This window comes from Centropristis striata, chromosome 6, assembly GCF_030273125.1.
Source record: "Centropristis striata isolate RG_2023a ecotype Rhode Island chromosome 6, C.striata_1.0, whole genome shotgun sequence".
Taxonomy (NCBI): Eukaryota; Metazoa; Chordata; class Actinopteri; order Perciformes; family Serranidae; genus Centropristis; species Centropristis striata.
The window spans coordinates 41,284,880-41,302,080 of NC_081522.1; the positions used below are offsets into that span (position 1 = coordinate 41,284,880).

The following is a 17,201-nucleotide window of genomic DNA, read 5'->3' on the forward strand; positions in this document are numbered from 1 at the left end:
CATAGTTATCAAGAATCCAAGTTTATGTCTTAATTCTTAAGTTTAATTTATCTGACAAAAGTGTCCAAAACCCCAAATAATTAACTTTATGACCACACTGAGACACTTCTGATTAAAAAATGAATAAATCCATGAATAATCCAACAATATATTGTATTTTTTTTTTTTTTTTTTGTATTTTTTTTTGTATAAGTATTTTTTGATTAATTAAACTACAAAATGTCAAGAAGAAACTCACGATTATGTTTTAAAATAGTTCACAAATAACAAAATATATATTATATTATATTATATTATACCCAAATAATTTAATTCATGATCAAATAAAATTTCACATTCAAAAAGCTGGAACCACCTGACTTTTCGTAATTATGATTTTAAAAATAACTGAAACAATGAATCAACTAATAAAAATGTTTGCACTAATTGTAGCCGTTTTGAAAGGAATCCTGTTTTTATAAATAGTGGGGCGGATTAGCTGAACAATCGTTCACTTTGTGATAAAAGCATGAAATTTGGTAGATGTGTTGGTGAATATGTTTCGAACAAATCTGGATATTGGGCCACCTCAAAAGCTCCCCCTAGTGGCCGTGGCAGGCATTTGTTATACAAATAAATCAATGATGAATAAAAACTGTCCTTTTAATAATACCAACTGGTGATGAATTGTATATTGTTGGAAAGCCTGATTAGTCACCTTTACAACGAGGTACAGCTTGTAAGGATCGTGCATTCATGGAATGAGCAACGGGGCTAAACGTGTGGGTAGCACCCCCCAAAAATGTGCATCCCCTGTGGGGCGGATTAGCTCAATAAATCACAAGAATTGTTTATTTTGTGATAGAAGCACACAATTTGGTGGATGTGTTGGTGGATATGTTTCAAACAAATCTGTATATTAGGCCATCGCAAATTCGCCCCCTAGTGGCCATAGCAGTCATTTTCTTCGTTAAAATTACAAAAAATATTTAAATTATTTCTTAAAATATTTAAAAAATGTAAACTAAATATACAAACGTAAATTAAAAAAATGTAAATACACATATTAAATTAACAAAAATCCAGTTAGACACTCTTTCAGTTATTTTTCCTGCCCCACCACAATCGGGCTAGCCATCGAGCTAGCTAGCAAATGAGCTAGCTAGCATTTGCCTCCTGGGACAAGCAGTGCAGTGGACTGTCCATCAAGGTATGTCTAAATATTTTATTTCACCTGTTATAATTATGAATAAAATATGCTATGAACATCATAAAGGCTAAAGAGAAAAACAATCATCATGGGCCTTGGCAGAAAAGTAAATTAGCAAGAAAAACAGGTACTTAAGCTAGCTAGTTAGCTTGGAACATGTATCAGTGGCTGTTGGGTGTGAAAGCTTAATAAGACACTGTTAAATTATGTCCTGTGGAATGTGGACATCTCTCTCTGCACACACACACACACACACACACACACACACACACACACACACACACACACACACACGCACACAATCTATATGTCATATGTCTCCTTTGCCCATGTGGTTCTTTTTTTCTTTTTTTAAATGTATTTTATAACTCCATCACAGTTAGTCAGGCGGCTTTGGACCAGATTTGGGAAGAAAGGGGACACGCCGGACAAAAGCACCAAAATTTTTCCACATGCTCTCCATCACTATAGGTTTCAACTTTTGGTAGGAGTCACTTCATCATCAAGATTGCAGATAGGAGATGGCAGCCATATAAGCCATAAGCCATAAGTCTATGAGAACCAATATATCTTCCAAGCCACTTAGAAGGTCAATCTTGGTGTCAAAATATACATTTTCTGGGTCAAAGAATCATTTAAAGCTATTGAGAATATCACTAGATGAGTCACTGTAAATAATGTGTTGATCAAGATCTGACATGAGATGAAAGCGTATCCTTGATTTTTTTGAGCAGTGTACATGGCAGCTAATCCACACTCTCCCGTGAACATTGATTCCAAACATTTTCAACTCAGGATTCCCTGCTGCAGCACTTGAAGCGAGTTGCCCAGTCTTTGTGAAAAAGAACATATCTATTTGATCAAATAATCATCTAGTGATATTCTCAATAGCTTTAAATGATTCATGGACCCAGAAAATGTATATTTTGACACCAAGATTGACCTTCTAAGTGGCTTGGAAGATATAGCATTTCTCATAGACTTTATATGGCTGCCATCACCGCAATCTTGATGAAGTGGCTCCTACTAAAAATTGAAACCTATAATGATAGAGAGTATGTGGAAAAAATGGAATGCTTTTGTCCGGCGTGTCCCTTTATTTGGCTAAGCCGCCATTTTTGAAAATGGCCGCTTTTAAATGGCCATTTTTAAAAATGGCCGCCACAGCCATCAGAATTTTTTTTGCGATGTCCCAATATCCAGATTCATTAAACATGTATTCAGCAATGAGTGTACCAAATTTGATGCTTTTATCACAAAATGAACGATTGTTCAGCTAATCCGCCCCACTACACAGGGGATGCACATTTTTGGGGGGTGCTACCCACACGTTTAGCCCCGTTGCTCATTCCATGAATGCACGATCCTTACAAGCTGTACCTCGTTGTAAAGGTGACTAATCAGGCTTTCCAACAATATACAATTCATCACCAGTTGGTATTATTAAAAGGACAGTTTTTATTCATCATTGATTTATTTGTATAACAAATGCTTGCCACGGCCACTAGGGGGCGCTTTTGAGGTGGCCCAATATCCAGATTTGTTCGAAACATATTCACCAACACATCTACCAAATTTCATGCTTTTATCACAAAGTGAACGATTGTTGTAAAATATTGAGCTAATCCGCCCCACTAAAAGTCTCTTATAATCATAAAGGAAAAAGTGCATATTTATTTAATTTGAGTGTGTCGTGACAGAGGAAAGAGCTGGATGAAAGACTATAAAATATAAAAGTTAATGAGGTAAAGCAGCGTCCATAAACACCACATCCACAGGCTCACCATGCTTATTATTTATTATTATTATTTTTATTATTATTAAACAAGTCTCAGTCGTCTGAGTTTTGACACGCAGCGTCACAACGAGTCGAGCTGGAAACTTGGAAAAATTCAGTTTACACTGTAAAAAAACTGATGTTTTTACGGTAAAAACCAGCAGCTGTGGTCGCCAGAACTTTGTGCCTTTTTGTGTCTGTTTTTGGTGATTTTGTGTCTTTTTGCGTCTTTTTTTATGCCTTTTTAGGTAATTTTACGTCTTTTTGTGTCTTTTTTTGTGTCTTTTTTTGTGTCTTTTTTGTGTCTTGTTTGGTCATTTTGTGTCTTTTCTTGGTCTTTTTACGTCTTTTTGTGTCTTTTTGTGTCTTTTTGCGTCTTTTTTTATGCCTTTTTAGGTCATTACACGTCTTTTTGTGTCTTTTTGTATTTTTTATTTTTTTTTGCATCTTTTTTGTGTCTCTTTTGTCTTTTTGTTTGTTCTTTTTGTCTTCTTTTGGTCTTATGGTCTTTTTACATCTTTTGCGTCTTTTTTGGTAATTTTACGTCTTTTTGTGTGTCTTCCTTGTGTCTATTTTGGTGTTTCTCTGTCTTTTTTTGGTCATTTTTTTAATGTCTTTTTGTGTGTTTTTTGTGTCTCTTTTGGTATTTTTGTGTGTTTTTTGTGTATTTTTTTGGTCTTTTCGTTTCTTTTTGGTGTCGTTTTTGTCTCTTTTTTTGGTCATTTTTTTCTAACTGTTAAATGTACTAAACACCATATCTCTAACAGAAATATACTGTAATATTTAATGGTAAAATCTTTAATTTATGCAGCATTTATAAAGTATTTTCTTGTTAATTATATGGCAGAACAGCGTTTCTTTTGATGGAAAAACTTTTTATTTTTTACAGTAAAGTATGGACTAAAATGTCAGTCTTGAACATGAAATCAACAGTGTTACTATCATTTGACTGTAATATTAGAAAAAGTTGCACCGTATTTATTACGGTAAAGTTCTGCTGCTGGTTTTTACCCTAAAAACAACAGTTGTTTTTTTACAGTGTAAAGTTTTTTTTATTTTTAAACTGTAAAAAATCCAGTTTTGTCTGATATAAACATTTACAGTGTTTCATTGTCCCTCAAACTGAATTAACTCATTTATCATTTTACGTCTTTTACTGTCATGGTTTAACAGTTTTTCACCCTAAAACCTACAGACTCTCTCTCTCTCTCTCTCTCTCTCTTTGGTAATTTTACATCTTTTTTGGGTCATTCTGTGTCTTTTACTGTCATGGTTTAGCAGATTTTCACCCTAAAATCTACAGAATTTTTTTTACATTGTAGTCTTATTTTGTGTCTTTTTGGGTCATCTTGTGTCTTTTTTGGTAATTTTACGTCTTTTTTGGTAATTTTACGTCTTTTTGGTAATTTTATGTCTTTTTTTTGGGTCATTTTACGTATTTTTTTTGGTCATTTTACGTCTTTTTTTGGTCATTTTGTGTCTTTTACTGTCATGTTTTAGCAGTTTTTCACCCTAAAATCTACAGAATTTTTTTACAGTGTAGTCTTATTTTGTGTCTTTTTTTGGTAATTTTGTGTCTTTTTTGGCAATTTTACGTCTTTTTTGGTAATTTTACGTCTTTTTGGTCATTTTACATCTTTTTTTTTGGTAATTTTACGTCTTTTTTGTCATTTTACGTCTTTTTCTTGGTCATTTTGTGTGTTTTACTGTCATGGTTTAACAGTTTTTCACCCTAAAACCTACAGACATTTTTTACAGTGGAGAGTCCAGAATCGTCCTCGTTGTCACAGAAAATCTGATTTCAATCAACATGATGTTATCGCCTCTCCGGCTCCATTCCAACATTTATATTCCTCTCTCTCTCTCTCTCTCTCTCTCTCTCTCTCTCTCTCTCTCTCTCTCTCTCTCTCATTCTGTGTTTTTGGCGGAGGAACAAGTTATTTTAAAGTAATATGCTTCCTCATCATTTCTGAGCTATTTCCAGAGACATTCACACCAGCCCCTAAAATTGCTGGAGACAATTGTGCACATTGTGTTGATGTGAAGCCGGGAGACGGATCGCTGCAGCCACCAGAGAATGAAAATTGTGGTCATAAGAAAGATAATTCTGGCTGCTGTCGTTCATATTTCTCTCCCTGCGGCGGCTTCTAATCACACTGAGGAGAGAGGAGGTCAGCTGGGTCGGCTGGGTTCTCCTCCTGGGAGGAGGAGAATTAAACTGTTAAACGTGACGGAGAGGTGGCGTTTCACACACGATGGAGCAAACTGAAATATATAAACTAATATATCATCATACGGAGATATCTGAGTCCCTCCAGAGCTAGAAAAAGGAAAAAAAGGTGTCTAAAAACCAGATCAAACAGTAAATCTAAAGGTCTAAAACCAGATCAAACAGTAAATCTAAAGGTCTAAAACCAGATCAAACAGTAAATCTAAAGGTCTAAAACCAGATCAAACAGTAAATCTAAAGGTCTAAAACCAGATCAAACAGTAAATCTAAAGGTCTAAAACCAGATCAAACAGTAAATCTAAAGGTCTAAAAACCAGATCAAACAGTAAATCTAAAGGTCTAAAACCAGATCAAACAGTAAATCTAAAGGTCTAAAACCAGATCAAACAGTAAATCTAAAGGTCTAAAACCAGATCAAACAGTAAATCTAAAGGTCTAAAACCAGATCAAACAGTAAATCTAAAGGTCTAAAACCAGATCAAACAGTAAATCTAAAGGTCTAAAACCAGATCAAACAGTAAATCTAAAGGTCTAAAACCAGATCAAACAGTAAATCTAAAGGTCTAAAACCAGATCAAACAGTAAATCTAAAGGTCTAAAACCAGATCAAACAGTAAATCTAAAGGTCTAAAACCAGATCAAACAGTAAATCTAAAGGTCTAAAACCAGATCAAACAGTAAATCTAAAGGTCTAAAACCAGATCAAACAGTAAATCTAAAGGTCTAAAACCAGATCAAACAGTAAATCTAAAGGTCTAAAACCAGATCAAACAGTAAATCTAAAGGTCTAAAACCAGATCAAACAGTAAATCTAAAGGTCTAAAACCAGATCAAACAGTAAATCTAAAGGTCTAAAACCAGATCAAACAGTAAATCTAAAGGTCTAAAACCAGATCAAACAGTAAATCTGAGGGAAATGATCTTGCTGCATGGACAGATAATTTACCTTGACAAGATTTATTAAATTCAGATTATTAAATCTAGAAATAAGCATGTTGAACACTTCAAATAATAAATGAACTCTTAAACCAGATAAAGTAAAGCTGCCAGCAGTGATGAACTGGCCCGAGCAGAGTGACCTGATGATTATTTGGTTCTTACCAAGATAAAAAAAACTTTTTGTGTCTTTTTTTTGTCATTTTTTACGTCTTTTTGTGTCTTTTTTGTGTCCTTTTGCATCTTCTTTTGGTCACAAAATGACCAGGATAAATATATATATACATAAACATAACATACAAAAAATATTCACTTTTTTTCACCTTTTAACGCAACTCATGACCAACAAATTGATGTATAATTTTCATATTTTTTTCATTATTATTGGTCAATTTTAGTAAAATATACAAAATTAGGGCCTCATTTTCAAGTTTGACTATATATTTGACTGAAATTGACCAGTAATAATGAGAAAAATATGAAAATTAAATATAAATGTGTTGGTCATGAGTTGCATTAAAAGTAAAAAAAAAGTTGTTATAACTTTTTTCCTCCCTGTCCTAAAACCAGTCTGATGTCATGGGGTCCTTTTTGACCCCTGAGGACCATAAAAATGTATAAAACACATAAAAATGTCTGAAGAAAGTGTAAATGTATATTATCTATAAAGGATGCAGAGAGGAACATGTGCTGAACAATTCAAGCAGTTCTTTAAAAGTGAACCTTTATTAATGGTTGATGGAAATGATTTGGAGTTAAAGAGGATCCTTCACATAAAAAACTGGAGTGACATTTACTTTAAAAAAAAACTTGTCAAGTTTTTCCACAGAAAGTGTTTGTAATCTTTACTCAGGCTGTTTATAAGTCATATTTATTTAATAGAAACACTTATTTTTTTTATGAAAATACACAAATAATAATATAATAATAATAATAACAAACAATCACTCAGTAATGCTCCACATGAAAAACTGATGTTTTAAAGGAAAAGCACTGAATTCATATTTCTTTGTAGAATTTATAGAGATGATTGAAATAATAATTACAGGGACAAAAAAAACTATTTTTTCAGTGCAGCACCGGAGGGTTAAACTGTTAAATGTGATGGAGACACACACACACACACACACACACACACACACACACACACATCAAGGTTATTATAGTTAACGGAAACTAACGAAATAACGAAAACTAGAATTGAAAAAACATTTTCGTTAACTGAAATAAAAATAAAAACTAGAGTTTTTAAAAAAACGATAACTAACTGAAACTGTATTTTGTGGTTACAAAACTAACTAAAACTAACTAAAATTATAGTGAAAATGTCCTTAGTTTTGGTTTTTGTCAACTTTTTTCATTCATAATTCAGTGTTTCTATTAGAACATGCAACACATGGTGAATATGTTTACTGAGACTGGGATGTTTACACTAGAACCAAAATACAAAACAGTTAATAACCTTATTGGGGCTGAGATGATAAACCAAAGGAAATAAAGGAAACATTTATTATAACCTCTTTGAATCTGGCACCAACACATAGCCCATTACAAAAAAACTAAAACTAACACTAAAACTAATAAAAACTAAACTAAAACTAGAAAACTCACTCTAAAAACTAACTAAAACTAACTGAATTTGAAAACAAAAATTCACAACGAAATTAAAACTAAAACTAATGAAAAATCCAAAACTATTATAACCTTGACACACACACTAATCTCATCATAGTGAGATATCTGAGTCCCTCCAAGACCAGAGATAGGAAAAGGAAATAACTGTTAATAGTAACAGTAACAGTAATAAAATATTTGTCTCTTTCCTTTCTGTGGATGATAAACTGACCAGAGAGAACTTGCAGACTTGGACGTAGAGCTGAGTAACTTCCTCCTCCGTCACCGTGACGACGACATCATCACCACCAGCGCTCTGCTTGAAGCTCTGCAGGTAGACTCTGATCCAGTCCCTCTGGAGGTCCAGACCAGGATAGAGACTGTAGTCCACCTCAGACACACCTCAGAGACACACACACACACACACACACACACGTTCACCAGTGTTACACACTTTAAAAATGTAGAAATGACAGTAAATCGCTGTCAAACTGCATCAGAAATAGGCCGTAAAATTAAACATTGTACACACTTTTAATTACTGTAAATCAAAGAATAGCATAAAACTTTAAATTTTACTGTCATAAACTGTAGGAAACACAGTTTTGCTGTAAAAAATATAACATTTTCATGTAAAATCAATGGAGAAATACCATGATGACACAAGTATCCTAAAAAATAACAAAATTATTCAGTATAAATTAGTTTTACTGATAAATATGCTCACTGTAATTAATGTAACACAAATAATCCAACAATATATGCATAACTGGTAACTGACAACAGAAACTTTAGTTAATTTTAAATCTTAGTGAGGTCAAAATGCTGCAGAAAATGTTGTGATGAAAGAGATAAGGACTAAAACAATTTATTATAAATCACCTTGAGAAGAATCTGTCAGTTTAAAAATGTCATGAAGTAGCCAAAACTTTGACGTAACACGTCGTATTTCTGACGTAATTTTGTTTTGTGCCAATTTACACTAAAAATGGAAAATATTGTATTTACCAAAAAAAGACACAAAATTACAAAAAGGACACAAAATGACTGAAAAAACAATTAATTACTTTAAAAAGACAAAAATGACAAAAAAGACACGAGATGACCAAAAACTACACAGAATTACCAAAAAAGACACACAATGACCAAAAAAGACACAAAAGTACTAAAAAAAGACACACAGTTATTTAAAAAAAGACACATTACCAAAAACAGTAATTAAAGGGACCTTCCACACACAACACGGTAAAGTGACATTCATATAAAACTCACATTAAACTTTCATATCAAGGTGGGGGCCACAAAATATCATCACGAGGGCCACAATTGGCCCGCGGGCCACCAGTTTGAGCCTCCTGGTTTAAACTGTAATGTTTCCTTAATAAATAAGACGTTTTGCCTCTAAAAAAAGCTCCAACATGTAACTGATTGTGCGGAGGAAAAGAATGATTTGTCTCCTGATATCTGACGATATAAAGTTTGCAGCAGGCTGATTTCTATCATTATTCCTCCTCCAACTACTGGAGAGTGACTCTGAAAACCATCTCTGAATCCATCTGGGAGTGATGAAGTGATGATTGTCTTGTCTTTATCTCAGCTGCTGCTTCACACAGCAATTTGTCCCCGAAGGACGACGACGTCCTCGCGCTCCCAGATGAAATGAGGAGCCGGACAATGATTGTTGCATATCTGCTGCCACTTGTTTCCACATTAGAGAATCTTTATGTTGCAAATGAAGTCATCTAGGAAACCTACCGGCAAATTCATTGAAGTGATTGCCAATATCGAAGGCCTGGTAGTTGTAATCGGCGTACTCGTAGTCGATGAATTTCACCGTTCCTGTGGGGGGGGGGGGGGATAGTGGTTACCATGACAACGTGAGGGGGAGGAACACATGCAGGTATATATATATATATATATATATATATATATACGGCTCTCCCTCCTTTATTCTAACGACAGAACCTTGTGGGAGTCAAAGCAACAAGGAGTCTCTTTTGACTGAGTGTCACCAGGCATCCTTGTAAAATAATATGTGAGAGGAATAAAAACCACAATAACAGGAAGCTACCATAAAAGAGAGGAAAGATGTTTTAATAAAGCTGGCGACACGTTCTCAGCTGCTGCATTATTTCAACAGGATGAAAAGAAACATTCATCTAGTTAAACATCAGTTTCACTGACTCGTTATATTAACAGGATTCAGCTGCTTTTACTGACAAAAAATAAGGAATAAATAACTAGAATTAAGCAAAAATACATGCTGGAAACAAGTCAAATTATCTGCCAGTGCAGTAAGTACATGTTTCTTTGTAAGAATTCTATAAATAAGTAAAAATATCGAGAAACTGGAAAAACCAATGATTGCTTGAAATAAATACAAAAAATATTTATTTGCTTGAAAAGCCCGACTGTAGTAACATTAACCCTTTGATGCACAGCATGGGTCTAAAGCAGGGGTCTCAAACTCAAATTACCTGGCGGCCGCTGGAGGCAGTATCAAAATTACCCCCCCCCCAAAAAAAAAGAGACAAAATTACTAAAAAAAAAAACACACACAAAATGACCAAAAAAAGACACAAAATGACCAAAATAAGACACAAAATTACCAAAAAAAGACACAAAATGACCAAAATAAGACACAAAATGACCAAAAAAGACACAAAATTACAAAAAAAACACACAAAATGACTGAAAAAACACAAAATTACTTTAAAAAAATATTTTAAAAAGATACAAAATTACCAAAAGGGCCACAATTGGCCCGCGGGCCGCCAGTTTGAGCCCCCTGGTATAAAGTGACCCGACTAAGTTTTTTTATTCTATATCTTTGCAATAAATTAATTTCATCGTTCAGTATTCCAGGTTTTCCTCCAATAACTTGTTTTTGATAATCATACATTCTAATTTTTTGTTTTAATTTCTTACTTTTTGAATAAAACCCCTTTTTTTATCAGTACTCTTCTAATGCACAAGGTGATTTTGACCCATGTTGTGCATTAGAAGGTGTTTATATGTTGTCACCAAAGGGTTAAAATAAGCCAGAAATACTTGAAACGAGCATGTTTTGGTGGTAGAAAATGCTTTTGAAATATCATTTAAACTCCATGCAACTAAAACTCTCAACTGGAGCCAATATCTGAGGTAAAAACTCACCATATTCAACAGTTGAAGAGATTGAAAAGCATGAAAAAGCTCACAATGTCAATCCTAAAAACAAGTCTTTACACAATAAGATCGTTAAATAAGCACATAAAGCTATGGTCAGTAGGTAAATTATACTCAGAACAAGATAATTAAGATACTAATGATAGATAGAAGAATAAAACACTTGTTAATCTCCATGTTTAGTGTGTTTCTGACCGTCTGAGTGGTTGTAGATGATGTTCTTGGTGAGCAGGTCGTTGTGGCAGAGGACGGTGGGAGAACACACCTGAGACAGGTGAGTCCTCAACGACTCCATCTCAGCTGACAGAGTCTGGACGCTGGGCAGAGACACGCCTCTGAGACAGAAACACTGAGTTAAAGGTTTTACAGGAGAAAAGAAACATTCTGACAGGAAACCAGTTCAACACTGATGGAGACAACCAGAAACAGACCAGAGCTCCAGACTTTAGTTTGAATCACTGCACTGAAAAACATGAAGCTCACCAAGTATTTTCTTCTTCTATCTATCAATAGTATCTGAATTATCTTGTTCTGAGTATAATTTACCTACTGACCATAGCTTTATGCGCTTATTTTAACAACGTGTCTTTTTGTAACTAAAATGAGTGAATAACCTCTTCACAGGGATTTCAGTCTTGAGTAAAGCACTGAAAAAGATACAAAAAGACCCAAAAAAGCAAAAAAGGCAAAAAAGACACAAAATGACCAAAAAAAGACACAAAAATGACATAAAAAGATGCAAAAATGACGCAAAATGAACAAAAAAAGACAAAAACAGTATTATTATGTAACTAAATGAGTGAATAACCTCTTCACAGGGATTTCAGTCTGGTGTAAAGACTTGTTTTTAGGATTGACATTGTGAGCTTTTTCATGCTTTTCAATCTATTCAACTGTTGAATATGGGGAGTTTTTACCTCAAATATTGGCTCCAGTTGAGAGTTTTAGTTGCATGAAGTTTAAATGATATTTAAAAAGTATTTTCTACCACCAGTATCTACCCACAGATACTGGAATGAGAATAAAAACATGCTAATTTCAATTATTTCTGGCTTATTTTAATGTTACTACAGTCGGGCTTTTCAAGCCACAATTGCTCAAAATAAGAATATTTTTATTTATTTCAACACATCATTGTTTTTCCAGTTTCTAGATATTTTTACTTATTTAAAGAATTCTTACAAAGAAACATTAACTTACTGCACTGGCAGATAATTTGACTTGTTTCCATCATGTATTTACTTCATTCTAGTTATTTATTTCTTATGTTTTGTCAGTTGGTTTTTACATTGTGCAGCTGATCAACATGTGATCTGTCAGCAAAACTAATCAGTCGGAAAGTTGTTTTCATCTTTTACTTTATCTGGTTTAATTCGTTTTTATTCATAAAAGTCCATTTTGTTAGTCAGAGCCAGTCAACATTATACTTACAATTAAACAGAATAAATTTTCTACTAAACCATATATATATATATATATATATATATATATATGCACACACACACACACACACACACACACACATGTATCATGCGTTCTTTCCATTTTCAATTGGCAATCAAAAATCAAATAATGAAAAATTGACTGGTTATTTTGTTGTTTGTTTTTGATTATAACACAAAAAAAGACTCCAAAATACAGTAAATGATCTGGTTTTGAGCTGCTACTGATAAGAATACATGTTATGATAACGGTGTGTTCAGACCGGACGTGTAGCGAATTTTCGCGTTGCGTTACTCGTGCGATCAACTCGCGCGAGGCTAAGGCTGCTAATGCTAATGCTAACTTTGTAGAGAAGTAGCTACAACAGATAGCTGAAATCACATTGTCACAACTTACCAGGCAGACCGGTGACCTCACTCACCCTCCTCCAGGCAAGATCTTTATGGTTCCGGTTGCGGTAGGAGGGTGATGATGTGTCAAAAAGCTCGGGAAGCCCACAGACCGCAACAATAAGTTTCTCCTCCATTTTTCCGGAATAGGCGGGTTCCCGGGATGCATGACGCCACTGCCGTCCAGAATCTCAACGCTGATAGGCTGTCCCGACACAGCGTCACGCGAATATTTCGCCAAAGTTGACTTTATTGAACTCACGCGAATTTGCGTTGTTTCATTCGCGCCGCGACATTCGCGTCAATCGCGGCATTCGCGTCGCGCGATCCGGCAAAAATTTGCGTCTATTCGCGTGTTTGCATTGACTTTGTATGTAATCTTGTCGCGCGAAATATTCGCTACGCGTCCGGTCTGAACACACCGTAAGACTGTTAATGTGGAGTAAATCAAATACTCTCATTTACACCAAAACTCTGTTTTTATCACAGAAAACGATTATTTCTAAAAACTCCGGGCAAAGTGGAGAATTTGTAAAACTCCGGTTATGTGTTGTCGTGACAACTGGGAGAAACAAACGGGGTTTTAGCTTCTCACTCATTCTGTCTAGTTGTTTTAAAGGAACAGGAAGTGGCTCCTGTTATTGGTTGTTGTTGATTCAGAGGATTCTGATTGGCTGATGGCTCCTACACTGCCGCCCATATAAGGGTTTGGCTTAGTTATAATGGCGCTGGACGGCGTATTTATGCAGGTTGATTTAAATTACAACTTTTTAGAAAACGGAGGGAAAATATTAGTGTCTCTAAATACCCTGCTATGTATAAACGAGGCCTCAGCCTCATTATTTAGTAATACTCTGGTGTTTTCTGCTAACGACTTGTTCAAATGTTTCTGTAAAGACTCAGTCCACAGTTTCCACTCACACACACACACACACACACACACACACACACACACACACACACACACTGGTGAGTCACCTGCTGTTTCAAAGTGTTCACCCTAAAAGAATTTGAATTGTCTGCAGAGAGCTGGTGTCCTGTTGTCTCCTCTGAAAGAGGAAAAATACAGACTTCTTCTTACTTCTTCTTTAAAAAGATCCAGAGTTTGGTGGCAAAGACTCAAAGAGGTGCTCACATGAATGTGAAGGTGTTGGCCTTCAGAAATCCTCTTTGACTGATGGAAGTTTTAGAATATGTGACAAAGATAGTATTACATAAAGGAAGTGTGTGTGGAGCAGAGAAAAAGGGACTAAAGTTGTATGAATGGAGGGAAAATGAGACTTTTTTTTGGCGCGGTGAGTCAGAAAGTTTGTAGAGATTTGGACTTTGAACTACAAGAAAAATGGATTTATTTATTATGAGCCATTACTTATTAAAAATATTCAAATGGAAGAGTTGTAAAAGTAATGAATGTATAATATAAGGAACTTAAGAATGAGAATACACTGTAAAAAATGTTTCTTTACAAAAATTACTATAAAACTCTGTCAAATTGCATCAGGAATAGGGCGTAAAAATTGCAAATAAATGTAGTAGACACTTTTAAATACCGTAAATCAAAGAATTGTAAAAAAAAAAAAATTTTGAAAAACTTTCGAAATCACAGTTTTACTGTAAAAAAAAAAAAGATTTTCATATAAAATGAAACGGGAAATACCATATTGTCACAATGACACAATTACCCTAAAAATAAAGGCACTTTTCAGTCTAAATTACAGTTTTTGCTGATATCTACATTTAAATTACATTATTAAGGCCACGGGCGAATCGCACCAAGCACTACTGTTATACTGTGGGTTTCTTCTTCTTCTTCCTCTTCCGGACACAATTTCGTCCCGCTACGAGTTTACAAATTATATATCAAAACGTGCGGTTTGATCGGGATCGGTGTGCTATTATTTTTCTCTACGGAATACGAATTTTTCACAACGTAAGTTGCTAAAAAACTGCCTAAAGTTTTGCATCGAAATGAATGGGACGGCCGAAAAAAATGAGCGAAAAAGAACAATAATTGTAGATTTTTAAACGTCTAGTTCTCCGGCATAATTTCACCTAGAGACTCCATTTAAACTTTAAACAGTAGACACAAGTCTTGTGTATCGGTGTATTAATCCACGTTTCGATAGGTCATATAGTTTTTTATCAATCCCTGTTCAATGACCATGATCATTTTTGGAGAAATTCTGAGATTATAATGGGTGTGTATTGCACGGAATGTTCGTGTCACAGTGTGTGACATCATCGCCAGAGTGTAGAGGGAGAGAAAAAACTGTCAAAAAATAAATTTGAAAACTGCGCTCCAGGCCGCAAATTCCACTCTACAGAAATAATTTATACATAGAAACGTAGGAAAATTAGTCTTCTCCCTCACAATCCTCTGGTAAAGCTGTCAGAGTTATAGTTTGGGCGTAGGACGCACAGATGATCCACCAACACCACCAACAGCCATAATTGGCTCCCATATTAAAAACGCAGGAAGATTTCTGAAGAAAAGCTTATTTAACAGTTTTTTCAGATCGCTCTAACAAAGCTATTTTTTCATTTTTCTTTAAAAAAAACATATGTAGACGTTCAGGAAGAACTCAGGACGCTCAAAGTGAAGTCGGATCAATGATAGGTATTATGGTTTTGCCAAAAATGCTTTCTGTTCGAGGACAGAAATTCCAGTCTGTCCACCTCTGGCTGCTGTCACTGTTCAGGAACATTCTACAGCGGCAGTTAATTCTGTTGATTGCTCTGCTCTGATTGGTCGACCGCAAAGCCTTTGATGCTTTGATGTGATTACAGTTACACACACACACACACATTTTGAGGTTAAAGGTCATAGGTTGCTGTATAAATAAATACTTGTAAAGGAATGCTTGTTGTAGGTATGCTCCTTGTATATTATATAGTATCATAACATTACTAGTATTAATTGTTATAAATCTCTGAAGAATCTCATCATAGTGTACACACACCGGCAGTAGCCCCCGTGGCTAGTTATTATTATTATTACAGTAGAAAACACACTCCCTGTAATTTTTACGCTAAATTTCTGGCAACCACAGCTGCAGGTATTTTACCATAAATTAAACAGAATATGTGACAAAGATAGTATTAAATAAAGGAAGGAAAAGGAGGAAAAAGGGACTAAAGTTGAATGAAAGGAGGGAAAATGAGACTTTTTTTTGCGCAGAGAGTCAGAGAGTTTATAGATTTGGACTTTGTCACAAACTGTGTTCTTGCAGCATGTTTGCAGCTCGTCGAGAGGCTCCACGCCTTGTTTTCACTCTGCTGATGAGTCGATCTATCAAAGAAGCTCTAACGTCCTTGGACGTCACGTCAGAAAGCACCTGGTGGAAACGCTGCACAGCAAACAGCGTCTCCTAATTAATTTCTCCTGGTTCCTTTTCAGCCGTCGGGCCTCGATGAGAGGCTCCTTTAAACAGTGTAATTTAAACACTACCTATTTATTGGAGGGAGGACAAACAGATGCTGCGGTATTATACACACTTGAAGACATAATTTAGTGAGGAACGCACAATAACACAGAGCTCAGCCTTGTTTATAGACACACACTGTAAAAAATGTCTGTAGGTTTTAGGGTGAAAAACTGTTAAACCATGACAGTAAAAGACGTAAAATGATAAATGAGTTAATTCAGTTTCAGTAACAATGAAACACTGTAAATGTTTATATCAGACAAAACAGGATTTTTAAAAGTACTGTAAAATATATACAAGCATCACTGTAATTATTGCATTTGTTTTTTGGATAAATAGTTTTTCTCACTGTTTAATGTACTAAACACCATATCTCTAACAGAAATATACTGTAATATTTAATGATAAAATATTCAATTTATGCAGCATTTATAAAGTATTTTCTGGTCAATTATATGGCAGAGCAGCGTTTCTCTTGATGGAAGAACTTTTTATTTATACGGTAAAAAATGGAATAAAATGGCAATCTTAAATGTGAAATCAACAGAGCTAATATCATTTTACTGTAATATTACCGTAGTTCTAGTACTCTAATAATATTACCGTAGTTCTAGTACTCTAATAATATTACCATAGTTCTAGTACTCTAATAGTTCTACTGTATTTATTACCGTAGTTCTAGTGCTCTAATAATATTACCGTAGTTCTAGTACTCTAATAGTTCTACCATATTTATTACCGTAGTTCTAGTACTCTAATAATATTACCGTAGTTCTAGTACTCTAATAGTTCTACCGTATTTATTACCGTAGTTCTAGTACTCTAATAATATTACTGTAGTTCTAGTACTCTAATAATATTACCGTAGTTCTAGTACTCTAATAGTTCTACCGTATTTATTACCGTAGTTCTAGTACTCTAATATTATTACCGTAGTTCTAGTACTCTAATAGTTCTACCGTATTTATTACCATAGTTCTAGTACTCTAATAGTTCTACCATATTTATTACGTTAAAGTTCTGGCAACCA

General features: G+C 34.6%; 1 protein-coding gene across 2 annotated transcripts in view; it reads right to left on the reverse strand.

Annotated features, from left to right (window-relative positions):
* Positions 1 to 17,201, reverse strand: part of zgc:113516 (uncharacterized protein LOC541449 homolog) — a 59,195-nt gene that overhangs the window by 27,301 nt on the left and 14,693 nt on the right. For both annotated transcript variants that reach the window (XM_059334636.1, XM_059334637.1), the window contains exons 4-6: positions 11,110 to 11,249; positions 9,502 to 9,585; positions 7,979 to 8,148 (exon numbers count right to left, since the gene is read on the reverse strand). In XM_059334636.1, the coding sequence (XP_059190619.1) occupies positions 7,979 to 8,148; positions 9,502 to 9,585; positions 11,110 to 11,249 (394 nt within the window). The remainder of the gene's footprint in view (positions 1 to 7,978; positions 8,149 to 9,501; positions 9,586 to 11,109; positions 11,250 to 17,201) is intronic.